The sequence below is a fragment of the Bos indicus x Bos taurus genome, chromosome 15 (assembly GCF_003369695.1).
Source record: "Bos indicus x Bos taurus breed Angus x Brahman F1 hybrid chromosome 15, Bos_hybrid_MaternalHap_v2.0, whole genome shotgun sequence".
In the NCBI taxonomy this organism is placed as follows: domain Eukaryota; kingdom Metazoa; phylum Chordata; class Mammalia; order Artiodactyla; family Bovidae; genus Bos; species Bos indicus x Bos taurus.
Genome location: NC_040090.1, coordinates 79,776,325 through 79,798,830, shown reverse-complemented (window position 1 = coordinate 79,798,830; position 22,506 = coordinate 79,776,325). Strand labels below are relative to the sequence as shown.

General features: G+C 40.7%; 1 protein-coding gene across 2 annotated transcripts in view; it reads left to right on the top strand.

Annotated features, from left to right (window-relative positions):
- PDGFD (platelet derived growth factor D) overlaps positions 1 to 21,269 on the top strand; it is a 278,545-nt gene extending 257,276 nt beyond the window's left edge. For both annotated transcript variants that reach the window (XM_027563963.1, XM_027563962.1), the window contains exons 6-7: positions 8,141 to 8,355; positions 18,451 to 21,269. In XM_027563963.1, the coding sequence (XP_027419764.1) occupies positions 8,141 to 8,355; positions 18,451 to 18,576 (341 nt within the window). In that variant the 3' untranslated portion in view covers positions 18,577 to 21,269. The remainder of the gene's footprint in view (positions 1 to 8,140; positions 8,356 to 18,450) is intronic.
- The last annotated feature ends 1,237 nt before the right edge of the window (positions 21,270 to 22,506 follow it).

Sequence of the window (22,506 nt, the reverse complement as noted above, 5' to 3'; positions counted from 1 at the left end):
ATTGAGTTAGTCAAGGCTGTGGTCCTAGTGTGATTAGATTGACTAGTTTTCTGTGATTATAGTTTCAGTATGTCTGCCCTCTGATGCCCTCTTGCAACACCTACCGTCTTACTTGGTTTTCTCTTACCTTGGACATGGAGTATCTCTTCACAGCTGCTCCAGCAAAGCACAGCCACTGCTCCTTACCTTAGATGAGGGGTATGTCCTCACTGCTGCCCCTCCTGACCTTGAATGTGGAGTAGCTCCTCTTGGCCTTCCTGCACCCACACAGCCACTGCTCCTTGGACGTGGGGTAGCTTCCTTTCCTTAGCGATCACCAGTTGCAGAATCTTGACTACTTCTGGTTTTAGGTGATTCTGTTCTTTATTTCATTGATCTGTTTTACTCATTTCGACATTAAAGTAAAGCATACCTACTGGGAACTGAGGGTTTGGACTGCAGTTCAGACCCTTTTAACTTGTTCAAGCTTAATGAATTTCTTGGCAGGAGAGTACTGTTATTCCATTTTATCTAATAAAAGAAAGAAATGCAGAAAGGTTTACTGACAGCTATAAAATAAAGAGCCATGACATGAACCTGGATGCGTTGACTGTGAGGTCAGTGCTGTAAGGGACCCAGTGGTGCTTAAAACTCAGAGACTCATAGTTTAGTAAATGAGAGAAAGACAAACATTTAAAGGACTCCTTGATTCTTATTCATCTCCTGACCTTGTTCTTATTTTCCATTTATAGATATATTTTATACACCCCCTCTAGAGTTCAGAGAATTGCCTTATGACAGTGTCAGCTGCTTTCATGCCTAATCCAGTACCTTGTAGATATCCATGTGTTCACCCATTCATTTTCCAGCCTATATTTGTCAAATGTCTACTATACCCAGTGGCTGTAGGCAAGTCACTCAACTCCTCTGCATCTCAGTTTCCATATCCATCAGATGGGAAAAGTAGTCTCTAAGATGAAGTTTTGTTATGAGAATTCCATGAGACAACTTTGTAAAAGCATCTCACATAGTACCCGGCATATAGTAGCTGCTCAATAAATTTCCATTCACTCACTGCTTAACAATGTTTCTAAACCCTGACAATTAGGAATTGTCTGACTGGGAATATTTTACTATGATTTAGGTTAATTTCTATAAATACAAGTGGTGAATGTTTCCATTCTTGAGAAGTTAAACCAGCAAATGGAGTCATGAGATTCATGATTTTAAGTTTAAAATACCCTGATATTCCCTCATTAAAAGTTATAAAATAATTGTTCTTTCCAGACTCATTTGCACTTGAAAACTGGGTTGAAATGTGGACACAGTCTTCACAATTAAGTGCTAATTCATAGAAGTGGGAATCTGAAAATCACAGTGAGGTTGTAATGCTCATAAAGATGAATAGATGCCTCCTAGGAAATTTGTGAACCTTAAAGAAGGCTGAGAGCCCCTAGTTTCTTGGTATAAAAATCCTGCAATTACTCATCCACTCTCCTTACCTCCCACCCTACCTAAAGCACCATAAATCTGGTCTTGTAATCTCAAAGTCAAGTTTATAGCACTTTATGTAGCAGGCTGTGGGACTATCACCCATTTGGCATAAGACATATTCCTGAGCACCTTGAGATGTATATCAGAGAGCCAGCCTCCTGGATGCCATCCTTCACCCCATGTAAAAGATGTGGAAAAGCTTCTAGAGCCCGTGGGTCTTGGTGCCAACCTTCATGCATCACAGTTTATCTGTCATTGAGCTGGTTCTAGAATCCTAGCTTTTCAGTTCTAACCCAACGTAATTTGATTCATTTAGTCATTACAGAGTACCTATGCCTTATAAAGAAAACTTGGATTGATTAGTAGGTCTATAAATGGCCTAACCATTTTCTAATGTTGGCTTTAAGTTGATTGGTATCCCACAGAAGATAGATGTTTAAAGAAAATCAGAAACGTTTGCCTAGGTAAGCCATAGTGATTCCTGTTGTTTTTTTTATTGGATTTAATTAATTATTTCAAATATCCTGAAATGGCATGTACTCTAAGACTACCAAAAAATGTATTTTTTTTCAGTACTATGCAGCTTCTAATTGTTGAAACTAAACGGTTTTAGGAGTGGTGCACTTAATTGACCTACACATACTTCTTCCACTAATGGCAAAGCACTGTGAGAGGGGAGATTAAACGATGATTAACTCTGATTCCAAGAACCTTATGGTTTAGTGGATGAGAAACACCTAAATAAAGAAAAGGATATCCATTCACCTGACACTGGACATCTAGATGGCTTCCATGTCCTAGCTATTGTAAACAGTGCTGCAGTGAACACATAAGGAAGTTGTGGTACATATACACAATAAAATATTACTCAGCTTATAAAAAGGAACACATTTGAGTCAGTTCTAATGAGGCGGATGAAATTGGAGCCTATTATACAGAGTGAAGTAAGTCAGAAAGAAAAACACAAATACTGTATATTAACACATATATATGAAATTTAGAAAGACAGTAGAAATGATCCTATATGCAAGGCAGCAAAAGAGACACAGATGTAAAGAACAGACTTTTGGACTATGTGGGTGAAGGCGAGGGTGGGATGACTTGGGAGAATAGCACCGAAACAAGTATTACCATATATAAAATAGATGACCAGTGCCAAGTTCAGTGCATGAGGAAGGGCACTCAAAGCAATCTTTTGGGACAACCCAGAGGGATGGGATGGGGAGGGAGGTGGGAGGGAGGTTCAGGATTGGGGACACATGTGCACCTGTGGCTGATTCATGTTGATGTGTGGCAAAACCCATCAAAATATTGTAAAGCAATTAGTCTCCAATTAAAATAAATTAATTTTAAAAAGAAAAGGATAAAGCAAGTTCTACAAAGTAAGTACTACAATAGAAGGCAGAGAATGTGAGGTGAGTATTTAATGAAGGGGTTAGAGAAGATGTAGGGTGAATGTGCCTCCTGACTTAGAAGATCAAAATGACACAGTGGCCTGAGATGCCCAAGAAGGTAAACTAGATTGATAAAAGCTTGAAGTTAGAAAAGCATGGCCCTCCTTCAGGCACTTGATCTTCGAGCGCCAGTGCCATGTGCTGAATCTGCACGAACAGAGGCTGCCTGCTAGGAGAATCCTTAAAGGATTTCAGCACTGCGAAGGCCTTAACTGGATTATACTAAAATGATTACTTGCAAAAGAGCATGGAAACCCCCTCCAATATTCTTGCCTGGAGAATCCCATGGACAGAGGAGCCTGGCAGGCTACAGTCCATAGGGTTGCAAAGAGTTGGTCACAACTGAACGGACTTAGCATGCATGCATACAAAATGATTACTGGCTAACTCCAAGAATATGTAGAAGTTTAACTGGAGAATAGCAAGAATATTCAAGACTGGTGACATACATGACAGGATAAAGATTAATGGATTGATGAGGGAACAGCATAATAAACTTGGTACCCAGAAGAGACTGACTCAAGGAAGTTCAATCACTCCAGTCGTGCCCGACTCTTTGTGACCCCATGGACTGCAGCATGCCAGGCTTCCCTGTCCATCACCAACTCCCTGAGCTTGTTCAAACTCATGTCCATCAAGTCGATGATGCCATCCAACCATCTCACCTTCTATCTCCCTCTTCTCCTTCTGGCTTCGATCTTTCCCACCATCAGGGTCTTTTTCAGTGAGCCACCTGTTCGCATCAGGTGCTATTTTGCAGTACTAAAGGAAAATACTAGGTTCTGTGCAGTTATCTGCTTTATTAGCAAGACTATGGTCAGCGTGTACTCTTTTGGTAGAATCTGATAGATGAATGTCTGTGCACAGAAGTACATGCTTGGATATATGTAATTGACAACATCTTAAAAGTGACAGGTCAGTGTCTGGCAATGCACCTAGGAAGCCAGGTCCTTGACAAGAAGTAGACCTCTAGTAGGAAAGCTCCAGCAGGGCTCATAGAATCTGCTTGCTGTACCCTTCTTCAAATCTTCAGACTGGAGCTTCAAAGTGCAAGAGTGATGAAAAGGCTAGATTCACACTCTGGCTCTTCTACTGACTGGGTGTGTGGTTGTGGACAAATGTTTTCCCTTCCCTCTCAGAGGCTCAATTGTCTCAAGTGTAAATATAAGGGTAACAATAGTATGTAATTCATAGCATTGATGGGGATTTCATGCAACCGTATTCATGAAGAACTTCTATATTACCTGATACTTGGGATGGCCAATATCAAAAAGAACAGGCTGACTCTCCTTCCTCCCGAATCTGAGCCTTCATAGACTAGAAACTGATAAGGGTGTGCATTCAACAATATCCCATTGCTTTACACATCCCTGTCCCAGGGCTCAGATCGCAGAGCTCATCCCACAGCCCAGGAGCCTCTGTGACTAGGCTGCACTCTGAGGCCAGCACAGAGGGAAAATGGTGCTTCCCACGGCTGGGTGCAATGGCCCACATTGGATTCCTGTGTCCGGAGGAAGGCTTTGACAACACCGGAGCCCTGTCAGCCTTTACAGCAGATTGTGGGTGCAGAACACAAAAATGGAAATGACGTCAAAGATCCATGAGAAGGCAGGACTCAAATTCAAAAGGACAGCGAAAGAGGGATGATGACATTATGTACAGCTCAGTGAAATAAGGGCAATTAGATGAAATTAATGGGCCTTTGAATTAAATTTGGTACATCCTCGCTCTCAGTAAGATTCCACTGTGGAGGCTAAATCGGGAATGGGAAGGGTCGCTCTTCTCCCTGGGTTTGTAACCGCGTGGCCTGCACCCGGCCCATCACAGGAGCTCACACCAGAGCCCCCCTCAGACCAGGGCTCCAGAAGCCTTAATTGCCACTCAGTCCCTTGTCTGGCTCCCCGCTCTGCTGCACTGCCTAATCAGTCTTCTTTGACTTGAAATTCAATATCCCCTGCAGAAAGTCTGCAATGGCGCTTTAAAGTTATTTGCATCCACTCTGAGGAATGTTTTTAGTTCTAGTTCTAAATTGAGTGCCTTTGTGGTTTCAATCCCCCCCGATAAGCAGGGCAGCTGGATTCTGCAGCAGTCACACAGGGCCACATAAATAACTGACAGCATCGTAAATCTCTTCATGGCCGGTAGGAAACGGAAGTAACCAGTGTGAGTCAGTAAAACAGTCATAGAACGTGAAGAGTTTTGTTCCAAGACAAGTAAGGCATGCATGCCTATCCTGATTTGTGGAGGGCCCTCTAGGCGATCAGCTGAGTTCCCACTGGAAAGCACGCTATGATTTGGCTTGGACATACTCTGGACATAAGGGTGGAGCCATTCACCACCCCAGTCCTAGTACACCGCCATACAGGACAGCTTAATATCATGCCAGGGAGATCAGTCTTCTCCCTTCAACCCCAGGTTGCCTGCCAGCCCCCCATTCTGCCTGATGTGGTGGTGACCGGGCAGCAAGAGGGAGAATGACTTCAAGCCCAGTTTTCCTACTTAGTATTCACTTTGAGTAAGTAACACACATCTCAAAAGGGTGGGGAGCAGCAATAAATAGTCCTGTGTGTCAGGTGCCTGGCAGAGGACTGGCTGAACCCACCTACATTCAGTCTGTCACTTCCTTCCCACCCTCTTGGCCTACCACGCTTTACTGAACACACTGTATTCAGTGGCTCAGTCATATCCAAGTCTTTGCAACCCTATGGACTGTAGCCCGCCAGGCTCCTCTATCGTGGGATTCTCCAGGCAAGAAGACTGGAGTGGGTTTCCAGGTCCTCCTCCAGGTTATCTTCCCAACCCAGGAGTTGAACCTGAGTCCCTCGATGTCTTCTTGCATTGACAGACAGATTCTTTACCACTGAGCCACCTGGGAAACCTCACACGTTACAATTCCTTCCTGCAAATAGCGCCTCTTGCTCCTAGATGGTGGACAAAATATATTCCCAGCAACACAATCAGCAGCTTTGGCCCTCTGCATTAGCCCTGCTGTAGCCCAGTAATGCACAGCCAGCACCAGTATTTATCTCAAGGTGACACTTGTAATGGATGATTGCAGCACTTCTTAATCCATTTATGTAATCCTCTCTGCTTTGCTTGCAGTTATTTTCAGGGTTTTAGCAGCAATGAAATGGTTCCTTTCCCAAGACAGAGTTCATTTAATTTAAAACTGGATTGATTATAGCTAAACTTATGATATGTCTTTGCGAAGGAAGAAAAAAACAGCCATCAATTATGCACAGCAATTATTTAGCATTTATGCAGCTCCCACAGTGTCCTGGGCTCAGCATGTAAGAGGTGGGGTAAAATCCATGCCCTTGAGAATCAAAGGCATGCAGGGCAGAGCATGAGTCCACTTGCCATTTAATTCCTTATTCAAGGGGGTCATCGACCATATGGCCAGCATTTTAGCTGACTTCATGGGGTTAAGTGGAATCTTCATCCATTTGTGCCTTCTTTCATTTCTGTCTCATTCAGATGCATTCTACTGATAGCATCCTTAGCCTTTGACCTCTATCCCAAAAGAATACTCCTTACTACTCCTCAAGCAGTTTTGGTTTAGGACTAAGACATTTAATGGGGCTAAAATCAGAGTAAGTCTGATGACAATTGCCTGGCATCTGTGGGATTCGTCCTGCAGTCGCCTGACTGGTGACAAGGGAAGTGCATTCAGAAATAGGATGGAACCTGGGAAAGGACAGAGGACTTTCCTCTAACTGCATTCTTGTGAGAAGATAGTCATGTACATGCTCACCCGCCAGAGGATTTGAATGCCAAATAGATGGATGATTAGATGGATTTCGAGATGACAAGTTAAAATATAATTTATATAGTTATACCTGTGGCAGATTCATCTTGATATATGGCAAAACCAATACAATATTGTAAAATTAAATAAAATTAAATTAAAAAAAGAAAAAAATATAATTTATATAGTACAATGATACAAATTTAACTCAAGTAAAATATTAATGATTAAAATCTGAAAATTTAGTGTAATGCTCTTAATTCAAAGAAGTCCTGATAGCCAATCCCCCAGATAATTATTTATATAGAATAATGGCCAAAAGAGAAATAAAAGAGACAGATCTGAAAAAAAAATTTTTTTAATTATTGACCATTTGACTTTAAAGGGAAAAACTGGAGAAACTGAATCAGGATGAATGATAATAACCAGACTGAATACCAGGCACACTGCATTCAATACTTCAAATATTGCTGAAATAGTCGTTACACTACCTACATTTCATAGATGAAGAAACAGAGTATAGAGGAGTCTAGTAACTTACCAACTAAAAGGAGACATAGCTATGATTTAAATGCTGTTGTAGATTAACTGCAGAGCCCAAGCACTTAACCACTATGCTATGCTGCCATCTAGGATGCAGTGCACAAATATGCATCATATTTACAACCTCCAAATTCCTTGTCCTTTGACGTTTTGCTTAACCTTGGAGTTACAATGAAGCTAAAACTTTTTATTCATCACATTTACTTGTAGAATTTCACTGTCAGATCAATAAATCAGAATAATTCTCCCTAACGTGTCCCTGATATAATTCAAATTATATTAAGTAATGGCTTAGAGTCAGGAGTTGTTTAAACTCAAGAAGATAGATAGATAGATAGATAGATAGATAGATATACACACACACACACACACACACACACATTTGCACATGCGCACACACACACACATACATGTTTTTTAAGGTAAAGACAATTATTTTAAATTGCTGAATGTTTCATTTTCTTTCATTGGAACTTTTTTTTTTTTTTTGCATTAGAAAGGTGCAAGAAAAATTGAGCCAAGATTTAGCTAAGTTTTTGAAGGTCTTTTTGTTTTCTCTTTGCTGTTGTTGATTTTTTTCTTTTTTGAAGGGGAAGATAGGATCAAAAGAGAAATTAGATTTTCCACCTTTGGTATTAGGAAAAGGAAATGGCAACCCACTCCAGTATTCTTGCCTAGAAAATCCCATAGAGGAGCCTGGTGGGCTACAGTCAACAGGGTCGCAAAGAGTCGGACATGACTGAGCATGTGACACTCACACTCACCTTTGGTATTTGGGGTAATAGTTGAGGTCCCATGAATAGGGTCAGTCCCTGGGTTAAGGCTGTCCTCACAGAATGTCCCCACCCTGCTCCCAAAATGCATGCTGAGTGTTTATGCCACAGTCGTGCACTGGGTTACCCAATGCGTGTGTTTCTTACAGTTGACCTGGACAGGCTCAATGATGATGTCAAGCGTTACAGCTGCACTCCCAGGAACTACTCCGTCAACTTGAGGGAAGAGCTGAAGCTCACCAACGTGGTCTTCTTTCCTCGCTGCCTGCTTGTACAGCGCTGCGGAGGAAACTGCGGCTGCGGAACTGTCAACTGGAAGTCCTGTGCGTGCAATTCAGGGAAGACTGTGAAAAAGTACCACGAGGTATGCTGTTTTCAGAATTTTTTTGTTGCAGTGCTGTACTTGGTCCGTTAGCAGCTGCAAAAGTCCTGGAATCTCTAAGGTGCTGGGAAACGGGGCCACTGCAGTGTTTGTGCAGGTTTTTCACTGCACAGGAGCACCTCCCAGTGAGATGACTGCGTGATTATACTTGAGCTTAACTTGCAAAGGCAGGTCACTGGGGTGGGTGTAGGTCCATCCTGAAGTAGGGATTCCTTTTTCTAACCCTTATTCATAATATATATGTGGCTTGACAACAGGCTTGTTAGTATACACAATCAAATGCATGGTGCAATAATTTGAGAGCTTACTTACAGAAATCTAATGGGATTCATTTATAGCATATGACTGCAAATCTAGGTTACTTTAAGAGAATACTAAGAGCTAATCTTCAATTCAGTCAACTCATTGAAAAATGAATCAGGGTAAAAATATCAAAGTATAAATTGTCAGAAAAGATACTTTGTCAGAGACTTTTTCAATCTCTAAATATGGAAATATTATTCTTCCAGAAGTACTAATTTTTCCTAAATATAACTGAGTGCTCTGGGGAATCAGCTCTGAAATTACGCAAAAGTAAACAAAAGTAAACATAGAGATGTAAGAGAAATGAAAATTTAAGGAGAGCAGCAACTTTTAGTGATAATAACAGGAAATACACATAAGCCTTTACAGTGTACCAGACATCATTGTAAGCAATCATTAGCTCACTTGGCAGTTTCTTCACATGTTGTCAGGGGAGTGCTACTTGTATTCCCTTTTTATAGATGAATAAACTGAAGCCTAAGAGAGCAGTGAATTAACCAGTGTGACTCGGTCAGTAACTCAGAGAGATGCGACCTAAACTGATTCACTGTTTCTAAAGTCTATATACTTACCAACGGTAACACTGAGTGCTCTCATTTTAAATATATAGCACATTATTGAAGATTAAAGAAAGAATGGACTTAAGGGGAGTTAGAGCTGCTCTTGACATTGACAGCAACTCTATCACTTCATGATTATGCAAGTCACTAAAGTTTAGAGAGCCAGTTTTCATGTATGTGAAACAGGATTTAAGAAATTATATGATAACCCCATACAGGGTGGCTCTGAGGAATCAAAGCAGTGCATATGAAGTGCATTATGTAAGAGGTAAAATACCATATTGAAATATGTTTACAATATAAAATATGAGCCAAACACTATTGTTAGGAATTATTGTTTGAGCTGCTTTTCATCAGTATCCATCAAAACAGAAGAATAGATGGTGCTCCCTAAATAAAATCTCCCACTTTACAGAACCACTTTGTTACCCTGAAAACAATAAAACAATAATCAGTTAAGAGGTAATTACTGAGCTAAATGAAAAGGGATTCGTCATAAGTGGTATTTTCAACATGGGAAAATTAGGAGCTTGGAGGCCACGATAACCCTGCTTACCTCACATAGATGCAGACCCGATTTGAGACCTACATAGAGCATGTTTTTTTAGTAACAAGAATTTCTTACTCCACCTCACATTTTTCAAAGGAAAAAAAAAAAATCTGTTCTCATATCCAGAGAATGCTGTTGTCTGTGTTCATTGTGTTTTATTTTTGTATGACCTGATGAACTCTAGATTGGACTTTGTCCTTTGTGTCTAAGAACCTGAATTTTGTAATGTTGAGTCATACGCTGCGGACAAATGCAGAATGCAATAATTTGGTTTGCGTTAAAATAAGCCAAGAAGTGACAAGATCTTTACCCAGTCTCTACTGTGAGGAAAGCATGTAAATTCAGGCCTTTGATGCTTTATTTTCATCTTGACTCTCCTCTCAGAGAGAAGTTGTAGTTTGATTTTTTTTTTAGTTGCTTATTGTGGAAACACAGAGTTACACACACACCCAAAAGGGCCCTCACCTCCCAGACAGTTAACTCTGAAAGAATCTGAAGGTCCTTTTGTTAGTCTATTGTCTCTCTGCACAGAGGCTGTTACCTATAAATTTCTATTCACCATTAATATCTAGGAGGCAAAGCCCTTGATCTCTTTGTTCAGTCACATGAGTGGGTCTAAAATGTAGAATCTTTTTGAAACTGCTATCTAAAGCATCTGTGAAATGTGTCATGATATTTTTACTTCTCGGAGTCTGCTGAGCTCTGTGCAAAATCACTCTGCTGAGTTGTGGACAAAAGGACAACAGAGCATCAGTCACTCCGTCAGTGAGTGCAAACCCGGACCACGTGTGGCTGGCGCGTTTTCCCCAGCATCCTAAAATACCCCTCACGTATGCCCCAGGCATCACATTGTCCAGTCCCCTGGAAGAGAGCAGGAGACTCGTTCCATCTTCAGAAATAAGGGTTGCTTGGGCTCAGTCTTGAGAGGGAAGAATCCTTGTCTTCTCTTCTGTTAGTTTTGTGCCTGTACTCTTAACTCAGAGAAATGAGAAACTGGTCTCCCCACCTCGTGGTTGTAACTGATGAGATGGGCAATGAGTTTTTATGAGAGATGAGCACCCTTAAGGGGGTCACTAGAACTTGCCACCTAAGCAGGCCTCTATGACTCTCCACAGATATTTCAAGGCTCAACATTTAAGGAATAAAATCCAAGAAATTAAACCGTATAATTATAAAATTATCAATAATTAGAAATTATAAATAAAAGGAAGTTAAGATTGTTGCTCTTTCCCCAGGTCACGTGACTTCTCCTTGTAGAGGTCTGAGCATTTTGCACTGTGCAATAAAAAGCTCCATCTGTACAATTCCCTCTTCTGAAAAGTTTGGAGGTATCCTGCTGAAATATTTTTCCTCTTTCCTAGCAACCATTCCTTCTCTTGGAATATACAGAATGTAAAAAATACTTTCAGTGGGGATTTTTAAAAAGAGAAAATTCCAGAAAACATACTCTGTAGACAATTAGAGGATGCTATTATTTTAGTTCTTATCTTCCCTTGTTAGTGTATAATGAAGGGATGTTCCCTAGAAATATATTGACCTTTTAGATTAAAACTAACTATTGTATTTTTTAAGCATTTGGTCTCCTGGCTATGTCCATTCAGTCAACAGCCAAAATCTTAGGAGGCAACAGAGAAAGACAAGTTAATTTTCACTGTCCTACCTCTCATGATTTTGTCCCAGTGCTGGCACAGCTGCAATATCTGTTAGAACTTTCTGCAGTGATGAGAGAGTTCCGTATCTGTACTATCCAATCTGGTAGTCATTAGCAACATGTGGTCACAGAGCACTTGAAATGTGTGTAATGCGAATGAGAAACTGAATTTTTAAATTTTATTTAATTTAAACTAATTTGAATGTAAATAGCTGCACATGGTCAGGGGCTCCCACAGTGAACAGTGTAAGCCGAGACACAACTCTGTCTCTGGCACTTACAGCATCTAAACCATTCCAGTCACTTGAACAATGGAAAAACTACTGTGAATGACTTTTTTAACATTACATTAAATATAAGAACTTTGTATTAAAAATTTGTTGCCCATTAAACATAAGAGGGGAGAAGGCAATAGCACCCCACTTCAGTACTCTTGCCTGGAAAATCCCATGGACGGAGGAGCCTGGTAGGCTGCAGTCCATGGGGTCACTAGGAGTCGGACATGACTAAGTGACTTCACTTTCACTTTTCACTTTCATGCATTGGAGAGGGAAATGGCAACCCACTCCAGTGTTCTTGCCTGGAGAATCCCAGGGACGGGGGAGCCTGGTGGGCTGCCGTCTATGGGGTTGCACAGGGTCGGACATGAATGAAGTGACTTAGCAGCAGCAGCAAACATAAGAGATAGAAGATATAAGCAGATATTTATATATGAAACAAAAGATTGATTGGAGATAATAAAATATTGAGATTTAGACTTGAGATAAAAGAATGGCACTTTTAATTTTTACATGTTTTAAGTGTCTGTCATTGAAACAAATTTAGCTAAAATCTCAAATTGAGACCAAGAAGACAGGAAAGCAATATTTTTCCAAAAGTTTCTACTCTATGGCAAAGGCAATGAATTTGAGGGTTATGATTATAACAAAAGTCACAAAAATCTTTTTCTGGAAACAGCATTTCTAGAGCTTATGTAGAATCTCCCTATTTCTTTCTCCCTCTTTGAGTGAGACCTTGAGAAGATTCTCTTGCAGCCCTTTCCTGTTCCTATAAGAGAGAGACAAGACAATAGAGACAAAGCAAATCACACAACTAAAGGGAGAATATGTGGATTCACGTGAGAGGCCACCTCGGACCAGCCACCTAAAACTCCCCAGAGCCTCGGGTTCCTCTTTTACTCCCTATGATAACCTACAATTTTGAGTTCCCAGACAGATGTGAAATTATATGATATCTGTTCACCACTCCCTAAATCTTATCTTGCCTAGATTGTGTTAAGAATATAAACAAGTTGGTGGTTGAAATGCTAAGAAAATACAAAAGAATAGAGATATGATATGGAACTTTAATGTGTATAGACTATGTATAAAAAAGTTATCCACTCAACATTAGTAACACCTGTGCTGGCACCCCACTCCAGTACTCTTGCCTGGAAAATCCCATGGACGGAGGAGCCTGGTAGGCTGCAGTCCATGGGGTCGCTCAGAGTCAGACAGGACTGAGCGACTTCACTTTCACTTTTCACTTTCATGCATTGGAGAAGGAAATGGCAACCCACTCCAGTGTTCTTGCCTGGAGAATTCCAGGGACGGCAGGGCCTGGTGGGCTGCCGTCTGTGGGGTTGCACAGAGTCGGACACGACTGAAGCGACTTAGCAGCAGCAGCAGTGCTGCTTATCTCTTGGGGATCCTGGGACAATGAAAGCCTCTGAAGGCTGTAAAGCACTCGACAGATGTGGGTGGAATATCCTGAGAGCAAGATCGGGCTTGCTCCCTTCTGACTCCCTTAGAGCCTTGATGACTTACTGGTGCCGGGACCCTCTAAGTACAGCAAAGTGCATACATCCTTTTCCTTGTAGATCTGGATTCATATTAGGCCTTCTTGTCAAAGTTGAGCAAACGTGCCTTCGGGCATGATACTCCCCAACTAGACAAAGACCCATATGTGACACGAATGATACTCAGTGTTAATGCCGTGCTCTGAAACTTGGTGCCCAGCTCAGCTTCCGTCATGTTTTCTGAAACTGGTGGGCTAAACATGTAGTCATTAATCCTCTAAAATACTGTCAAAATCATTTACCTAGTTAAGTCCTCTAAAGGAAGAACTGCTGCTGAATACACCCCAGAGTGCTCACAAGAAAATTTCAATTATAAGTAAATGTCCACAGATGTAAAGATTGCATTTTCAAAATTCATGAGGATTGTGTAGACCCACATTATAAGCCCAGCCTTCAGTCACCTTCATACCTAGCTTGTCAGAGAAACGTTGCTGAGCTCTGTTATTTGTGTCTTTCTTAGGGAGGACTGTATCTCAGGACTTGGTATCACTCCTTCCCTTACAACTCTCAATCTCCCTTGAAACTCTTACTTTCAAGTTGTGCAATTACCCAGGTAGAAAATAAAATGTTTTCTCATCTCAAAATATTTTTGCTTGTAGTCACTTTAGGTTTCAGAAAGGTTGACTACAAGACCTTAAAAATCTTAACTGCATGTACATTTTTATAAAGTCTACAAGCATGAAAGAAATCATAAAGTAAGGAAAAATATGAAGCTGTTTTTCTTAAGAAAGTGTGTATACTGAATGCTGCCTGCTTTAGAAGTTGGGTGAATCTTAAGTAAACCCTTAATGATTCGGGTTTAGACAGTGCACATGTCCTAAAATATGTATTTGTGATCCTACATCAGCCATTAATATGAAAACTGTTACAAGGCCTTAACGACCTTTCTTTAATATTTCCAATAAACAAGAGCCCAACTCAGCATGGAGCATTTCTGTCTAGTACTGTTTTATTACTGTAATAACTTCATGGCAATGATTCATTCAGTGCTTTATTGGCAACAAAGAGAGTAATTGTAGTAAATATCTTTTGTGATATGGTAATTTGCAAACTGAGCATCTTTGATTCTGTGTAGTGGTATGAAAGCCACCAACTGCTTCAGTCATTCTCCATTTAATAAAAATCAACTTTCCCTGGCTTCATGTGGTTTTCCAGATGGTGAAGAAGGGTCAAGAATGCCATTTTCACCCATAGGTGATAAGAAATGGCTGGCTGCTCCTCCATGGATTTTTATTTCAGTGTGTGTGCTTGCAGCAGTGAATCATAGAGCAGAAAATAGGAAAGCATTTTGTGAAGGTACCTATTAGTGAGTGTCCTACAGCGACTGTAATTAATTCAATGGTTCCTTCCCTTTAAAGGTGACCAGATAACCCAGAGACAGTTTGCTTTCTCAGATAAAAGCTTTTCATTTTTCTTTTAACTTTTTATGCTCTCTCAAATCAGCTTTGCTTTCTTCCTCCTTTCAGTGCTGTGTACCTGAACCAAAGACGATTACATGGTCTGAAAGCTTTGAGCATCAGTGCTGTGATCAGCCAGTAAAGCAGTCCAATTTCCACTTTGTTCAAACAGTGCTTTCCTGTCTTGTCTGGAAAAGTGTCTGCCAATTCATTTTTCTCCTCTTATCAACAAAACACATATATACTGGACTAACGTGGCTTAATATAAAACACAGGGAAAATCCCTGAACAATCAGGAGACCAGTTAGAAAAAACTGACCAGGCACGGCTTTCACCCCAAAGCACACACTTTCATTTCTCATCAAATGAGGAAGCAAATCAACGAAGCATTGATTTTATAGATGTCAGTCATGGCAACTTATTAGGCTTTGATAATGGTCTTTTTAAGAAAGAGAATATTTATCATCAGCTCAGCTTCTTAGGAATCATTTTCTTCCCCTGAATAGTTCAACCTCCAGATCTGGTTTATTAGGGTTGGAAAATAGTGACTAATATTTGAGAAATTCTTGGCAAAGTTGTAGGAACCCGAGCTTTAAGCTCTTCCAGGGCGCTCTAACCAAGTGTGGCACAGGAGGGCTTTCCTATCTATCGTAGCAGGGTATTTAATATCCCAAAGTGCAATATACACTCATCCATGCTTTGGTTACTTAGTTTTTCATGGAGAAGCAACAGTTTTTATTTTCTTTAGAGATGAAGCAGGAGTGACTCTGGGAGCAAGGAAAGGAAAATATCATTGTCACTCTGCTCTCAGTACTTGAAATTCTGTTTCAAAATCGTAAAAGACTTGCAAGTGATGCAAAGCATGCTGCTGCTGCTGCTGCTAAGTAGCTTCAGTCGTTTCCAACTCTGTGCGACCCCATAGACAGCAGCCCACCAGGCTCCCCCATCCTGGGGATTCTCCAGGCAAGAACACTGGAGTGGGTTGACATTTCCTTCTCCAATAGGCCACTTCATTTTGGCCTCTGGTTTGGTTTGTTTTGCGCCCCTCCCCTTGTTGGAGGTTGGGGTAGAAGCGATGTAGGGAGGAGACAGGAAAGAGGCCGTGAACATAGGTTCCCATATTGTGACGTGGCAGCGTTACCCACCACGGCCACCGGAGTGCATCCCACTGGAAACCTACTGTGTTCCCAATGCTGCTGACCAGAACAGACAAAACTCCACCTTCCCGGTAAGGGCACACGCTGTGCCACGTGGAGACAAACACTGGTGTCACCAGTCACTGACTCTGCAACCTTAGTCTCTCTCTTCCCTTATCTGAAACAGTATTAGAAAAGTACCTATATCATAGTGTTACAGTGATACACAAAACGTTTAATACTTCCAGTCATAACAGTGTGGCATCTAACAAATACTCAAAAATGTTAGTCATTATTTTTTCTATCCTTGTCCTCAAAGCATTTGTTAATAGAGAGAAAGCATATGTCATATGAAACTATGTGATTCATAGTGTATGTTCAGTGGAATTTAGGTAAAGAGGATAATATAATTAGCTATCAAAACTGGCACTGGGACTAGCTTTACCATAATCTGGTATTTTTGTGCCTCCCTCAGGAACTCTTCTAGGCCATCCCTTCCCACCCCATCCCCCAACCCCAATTTGTACTCACAAAAGTACAAATATCCTTTTGAAGCTCTTCTCCAAATGGGACAAGGTATTTCACACTGTGTTATCAGAGCCCAGGTTCCTTACTTTACTGAACATTGAACAAATGACCTGCTCCACAGAACTCTTATGGGAAAATCAGGCTAAATGTTGGGACTTACCTGGTGGTCCAGTGGTTAAGAATATGTCTTGCAGTACAGGGGACACAGGTTCAGTCCTTGGTCAGGGAACTAAGTTCCCACATGCTATGGAGTAATTAAGCCCGCGTGCCACAACTGCTGAGTCTGTGCGCTCTGGAGGCCGTGTGCCACACCTAGAGCATCTGTGCACCCCAGTGAAAGCTCCTACAGGACCCAGTGAAGATCCCACGCACCACAACTAAGATGCAATGCAGCCAAATAAATAAATATCACCCCCTCAGTGTTTTAAAAAGGCAAACGCTAAAGTAAAGCGGATGCATGGGGACTGAGGGCTCTAAGCCTGTTTTCCTAGTAGATGGTTTTGATTTGCTTATAACTTGAAACAGGTAACATAAGGATGAGGACATTGCTAGGAAGACAATCCAGTAGAAAAATTGGGGGTGGGGGGGCGTGCCATGAAAAGTTATTATACAGCCTAGAAAATAAGATTTCCTCGCATCTAATCTTCATCTCAGAGCAAAGTATACCAAGCATCAGGGCCCCATTTTAGTTCACACATATGCCTGCCACACCTTTGAGATACAGAAGGAAGCTGCAGCTGCATTAGAGACGTGTGGTCCTTGGGTCCTAGTATGCCGGAAGCCTAGAGAACAATGCACTACTCTCAGGTCCCCGCTGACAGAAGGCCTGGCACCTGGCCTCCCTTATAATCTCACTTCTCCAGCCTATACACTGTGAGTGAAGACGCCTTCTCTACTGTATGACAAAGTTTGTCTTGGGCCAGACGAAATAGTGCATACGTGCAAATTTTTTTAAAACTACAAAATGCTACATAGTTGTATGGTAATATCATGCAGAGTTTAAAGTCTAAAAGGGAAAACAGAACAGAATCAAAAATGAAAGCTAACAAGGAGCCTAAGAATATAAAGAAGCAATGAAGTTGACTGTATATGGAAAACAATATTTATGTATATGATGGCAAATATTGACTTCAGTGAAGGCCACACTAGGGAAGAAGGGTTAGCTTCTATTTAAACTTAAAAAATTTTTTTAAATCACATTCACACCTATTAATGTAAAATTTTAAGGATGTGATTTATTCAAGTAATGTTGGATTGTTTTAAAGGTATTAATATGCAAACGTTTTAGTGGAACATGATCTGTTTTGAATTGTAAAGGGTATTATTCGATATAGCCTAACAGATATGGAAGAACATACACACATTTTCAGTTATTTATGACCACTAGGGAGGCAAAATGTCTTACCTCACCTGCGTGTTTAGCCGCGCCAGCATTTTTGCGGGGCGGGGCGGGGCGGGGGTGGCACCCGGGGCCTTTGCTGCTGCACACGGGCTTTCTCCAGCTGTGAGCAGGGGCCGCTCTTCAGTGGTGCGAGGGCTTCTCACTGTGGTGGCCTCTTGTTTACAGAGCGCTGGCTCCAGACGCGGGCTCCATGGTTGGGCACAGAGTTTACTTGCCCTGTGGAACGTGGGATCTTCCCAGACCATTGGCGGGCGGATTCTTAACCACTCTCCAGGGAAGTCCCCATACCAGCATATTAGGTCACAACTGTATTCGTTGTCCTGTCTGCAGAGTATTGTCTCAGCATTGTATTTATCCATAACACATGCTTTAGCCAGAAGACTGTTTGTGGTATTAGTAATATTTGGGACAGCACTTGGCACAAAGCAGGCCCTTAGACAGTTATCAGTAAACACCTGCTCAGACACCTGAAATCCTCATGACCCTGCAGGTAGGTAATGCAGGAGGCGTTACTCTGTGATCAGTGGATTCCGTTACTTTAAGGAGTCGTGGATTGTCTATAACAATATTTGTATGTGTGCATTCTAATAGTGAGCCCGTAGATTCCATTGGATGCTCAAAGGCTTAAGAACCAGTTGTCATAAAGAGAATAAGTGGTATGTAATTGAGTTAAATCCCAGGTACTTTCTAACAGGAAATGCTTCTTGTCCTAGGTGTTAAAGTTTGAACCCGGCTATTTCAAGAGGAGGGGCAGAGCAAAGCACATGGCTCTCGTTGACATCCAGTTGGATCATCATGAGCGGTGTGACTGTATCTGCAGCTCAAGACCACCTCGATAAGAGAATGTGCATGTACTTTCATTAAACATGAAAGAACCTTTATTTTAAGGAGGGTGTGGTAAGAGACCCCTTTCCCACCAGCAACCGAACTTACTATTAGCCTGAAAAGCAATGAATATAAGTGGTTGCTGACTTTCAACTAGCTTTGTTAGTGCCATGACAAGTAGAAAGGCATATCATCAACCTCTATATCCAAGAATATAGGATTGCATTTAATAGTGTCTGAGGATGTTGCCATTTCCTTCTCCAGGGGAATCTTCCCAACCCTCGGATCGAATCTGGGTCTCCTGCATCACAGGCAGATGCTTTACCCTATAAGCCACCTAAGTCTGTCCTATATATATATATATATATATATATATATAATGTGTCATCTCCATGTCTCTGTGTAAATAGACCAAATGATTCACTCAGTATATATAACCAGGTACACCAGAGCTTACATATGGTTTAATTATTTAGACTCTTAAAATAAGGGACATAGGAAATACATTAAACATGTCTTTGGAAGATTTGGAAGATTAATTTGTTTATTTTTAAGTTTTGAATCACAAAACAGTTTTGGATCTTGCTCTTTTAAAGACAGCAGCTTTTATATTAAAAATCCAATAAATTAGCATTTCTTGTGCATACATCTTAATTATCAAAAGAGGGAAATATGGTTTCTGGGAAAAGATACATTCCTAGCCATTTGTCTCATGAGATGTACTACATACTTACCTATATAGACAATAATTACCTGTCTCCGAGAGCATGTCATCATAATATAGGCGCTTTAGAAATAAAGCCCTTAAGTCTTCTCTCAGTGTATCTTGCCGAGGCATGCAAACTCATTAACACCTGTCTTCAAAAAATTCTCACAAGGTTTATTATTATTATCCTATGAGAGAAAATGTATAAGCTGAAGCAGAATTTTGAATTGTTTCTTCTCAAAACCTCTCCACAAAAGTAACTCCTTTGGAGAATGTCATGGGGACTCTGTATGAGCCTTTCAAAATAATGCTCACTGAAAAGTTTGAGGAGTTGAAAGTAAAAAAATGTGAGCATTGAAATATTAACATAACTGGGAGTGGGATGGAATATTTGATTGGGATCCATATTTAATAATGACTCATACTCTCCAGATTATGCCAATTAATTTTATGTATCTTGCTTTTGTGTTCTTATCTTTTCCGTATCTCTTCTTATCTCTTCCACACACATATATATATATATATAATGTTTATGAGTCATTATTAAATGAGACAATGTATATATATATACAATGGCATTTTATATTTGGCAAGCCATCATGGATTACTTATAGCCCAGAAGCTTTTGTGCATTAAAGCAACCCAATTTCATTGACGTAAATTCCTAACTGTGTAGTCACTGTTCAATTCAGTTGAATTCCTGTTTCTGAACCAAGTGCAAGGAGACCTGGGTCTCTGGTTCTTTCCAAATCTATGGCACTTGTTCTAAGAAGCCTCACTGCAAATTGTGAGAGCACAAAGCTGGCCCTGCTCTACCCTAGAATATGGTTTTTGCATTATTTGTAGTTATTATTGGTACTTAGAGTAATTTTTCCACCTTGGCTCCTTAATGTCTGTTAAGGCCTCAGGGACTGACTGCAGGCATAGGAAGTGATTCATCATTCTCCAAAACAAGACTCTAAGAGAGCAATACTGAAGTCAAGATAGCTCTGGAGCTGCTCAGAGAGAAGGACATTTTTCTTCTCATCTTGAAAGAAAAAAGAACTGGTTTCTTCCCTAAGTCCAGGGCCCTACTGAACACAGACAAGTCGAATGAGGGATGTGTAACTGGGGCTCATGAAGTCTCAGTGTCAGATGAGCAGACTATATATATTTGGATTTCTGAGCATGATGTTTTCAGGACCAAGTTCTCAAGTATCTTTAGGAGCTCATTTCTGCTCAGCTCTTTGAAAGGCCAATGCTTATTGAAGATATTCCTTCAAAATGTCCCTGAAAGTGTCCTGTGTTTTTACCTCAAAAGATGACTGGTAAAAATAAATACTCTATTGTTGAGTTGTCCAAAATCCAGAGCACAGTCAGAAAGAGCACAGCCAGACCCTTTAATAATCAGTAACCATTCTTCCCCCGAAAGCCTCTTGCAAGCTTCCTGTGAAAACATAGGATTCCTGGACCAAAACCAAAATTTGAGTTATATCACTCTAACTTGTTCAACTGTTAAGTATGAAAAATTAGAGTGTTCTACCCAATTTTCAGTAAACCTTCCAAGCTGCAATAACCAGGATGGTTTTCAGTTAAAGCCCTATCTCGACTTATTATTTATTAGCTGCCATGTAAGCATGCAGTCTCACTCACTTCTTTTTTTTCTTTGCTGAGTGTTTTATTAAAACTTCTCCCTTGGTTATCTGTTATCTATTGCACTTCCAACATGTAGCCAATAAATCTGCTTCATTGCCATCAAAGGAATAAAAAGCTCACCATACAAATTACATTTCAAAACAAATCCTAATAAATCCTCATTTCTGTGTGGCTCACTCACCTGGAATAATGCCTTCTGTTCAATATATTATAGGGCAGAGCACTTTCATAAGTAGAATTTTTCTGGGTTTTTTTTTTTTTTTGGTCATATTGGTAACATGCCGCTTTTTCCTTTCATAGTGTTTTCTGTAATAAATGTAATTTGCCTCTTACCTTCATGAAAAATAAATATTGCTTACAAACAAAGCTGCTCCATTATTTAGTACTCAGCTGCAGTTTTAAAAGGTGCACGATGATGCAGACTTACTTCCCCAAATACACGCAGCGTCTGACAAGGCTGGGGGCGCTCTGCGGGCCTGGTTTTAGAACATTCTTCGCTGAAAACAGTCTTTTACCCTGTCCCTTCTGGAAGCCATCGGAAACCGGAAATGGAGTGGGACTTGAGTTGTGTTGTTTTTTTTGCTGCTCTTGGTGCTTCTTTGTTTGATTGTTTGTTCCCCTGCAGGCTTTTAGTAGAAGATATCCTCCTCTGACATTCTTTGCTTTGGAGAGTCCACAAGCTCTCTCCTCTTGGGCCTGAAATCAATAACATTGTTCACCCTCACAGCTTCACCCATCTAGATGAACACCACAGCTGATGGGTCAGTGTTAACCAGATTTTTTTTTTTACAATATGAGTTTATTTCATTATTTAGAACCAATGCCCTCAACAGAATGCCTAAACCTGCAAGATACTTTAAAATGATCCCAAATATTTCAAAATACTAGATTTGAAGATCATATATAGTTTTCCCTCATAACATGAGGGAAATTACAGTAAATTTCATGAAATTACAAACCAAACCATGTAAAATTATGTGAAGGCAGATGATCAGTCTGGTAGCATTTGTAAGGATTCCTGGGAAGTAATCTGTAGGAGCTGGGGGCTTTTCCTCCCAGCAGGTGGAGGCTGAAAGTGTCTTAGTGCATCAGAGAGAAAGCTAGAAGGCCTTGCATATAGTGACAAATCTGACACTTTCGGGACCTGCTTAGGGGCTACTCTCCTACAGAGTTTGGAGTGTGCCTTGTTGGTGGGGGAGGCAGGGAGACGAAGCCTAAAGAGAGCTCATCTTGCTGTAAGAACTTTTGCTTTTGCTTGTAGTCTTGGTCTTCACCATCCCACTGAAGACAGGATGGCAACTGCACAGTGTTGGGTGAAACTCTGCCACTTTATTTAGTTCAGTAGTGTTGGGTTTTGGGGAAAAGGGAGCAGAGACATGTATTTTGTGGCAAGAATCAATTTTACCACTGGAAATATCAGCTAACATGGAGTCAAAGTATGGGCAAAAAATGGGACAGGGATAGGTAGAGTAGTTTATTTATATAACTTGGATTTTTATGACAAAAATAGTACTAGTCATAGATATATAAGCAGTATTTTAATGCAGATACATTAAGAATGTTATTTTATTTCCTGAAATGCACATGTGTCCAGTTTTCTATT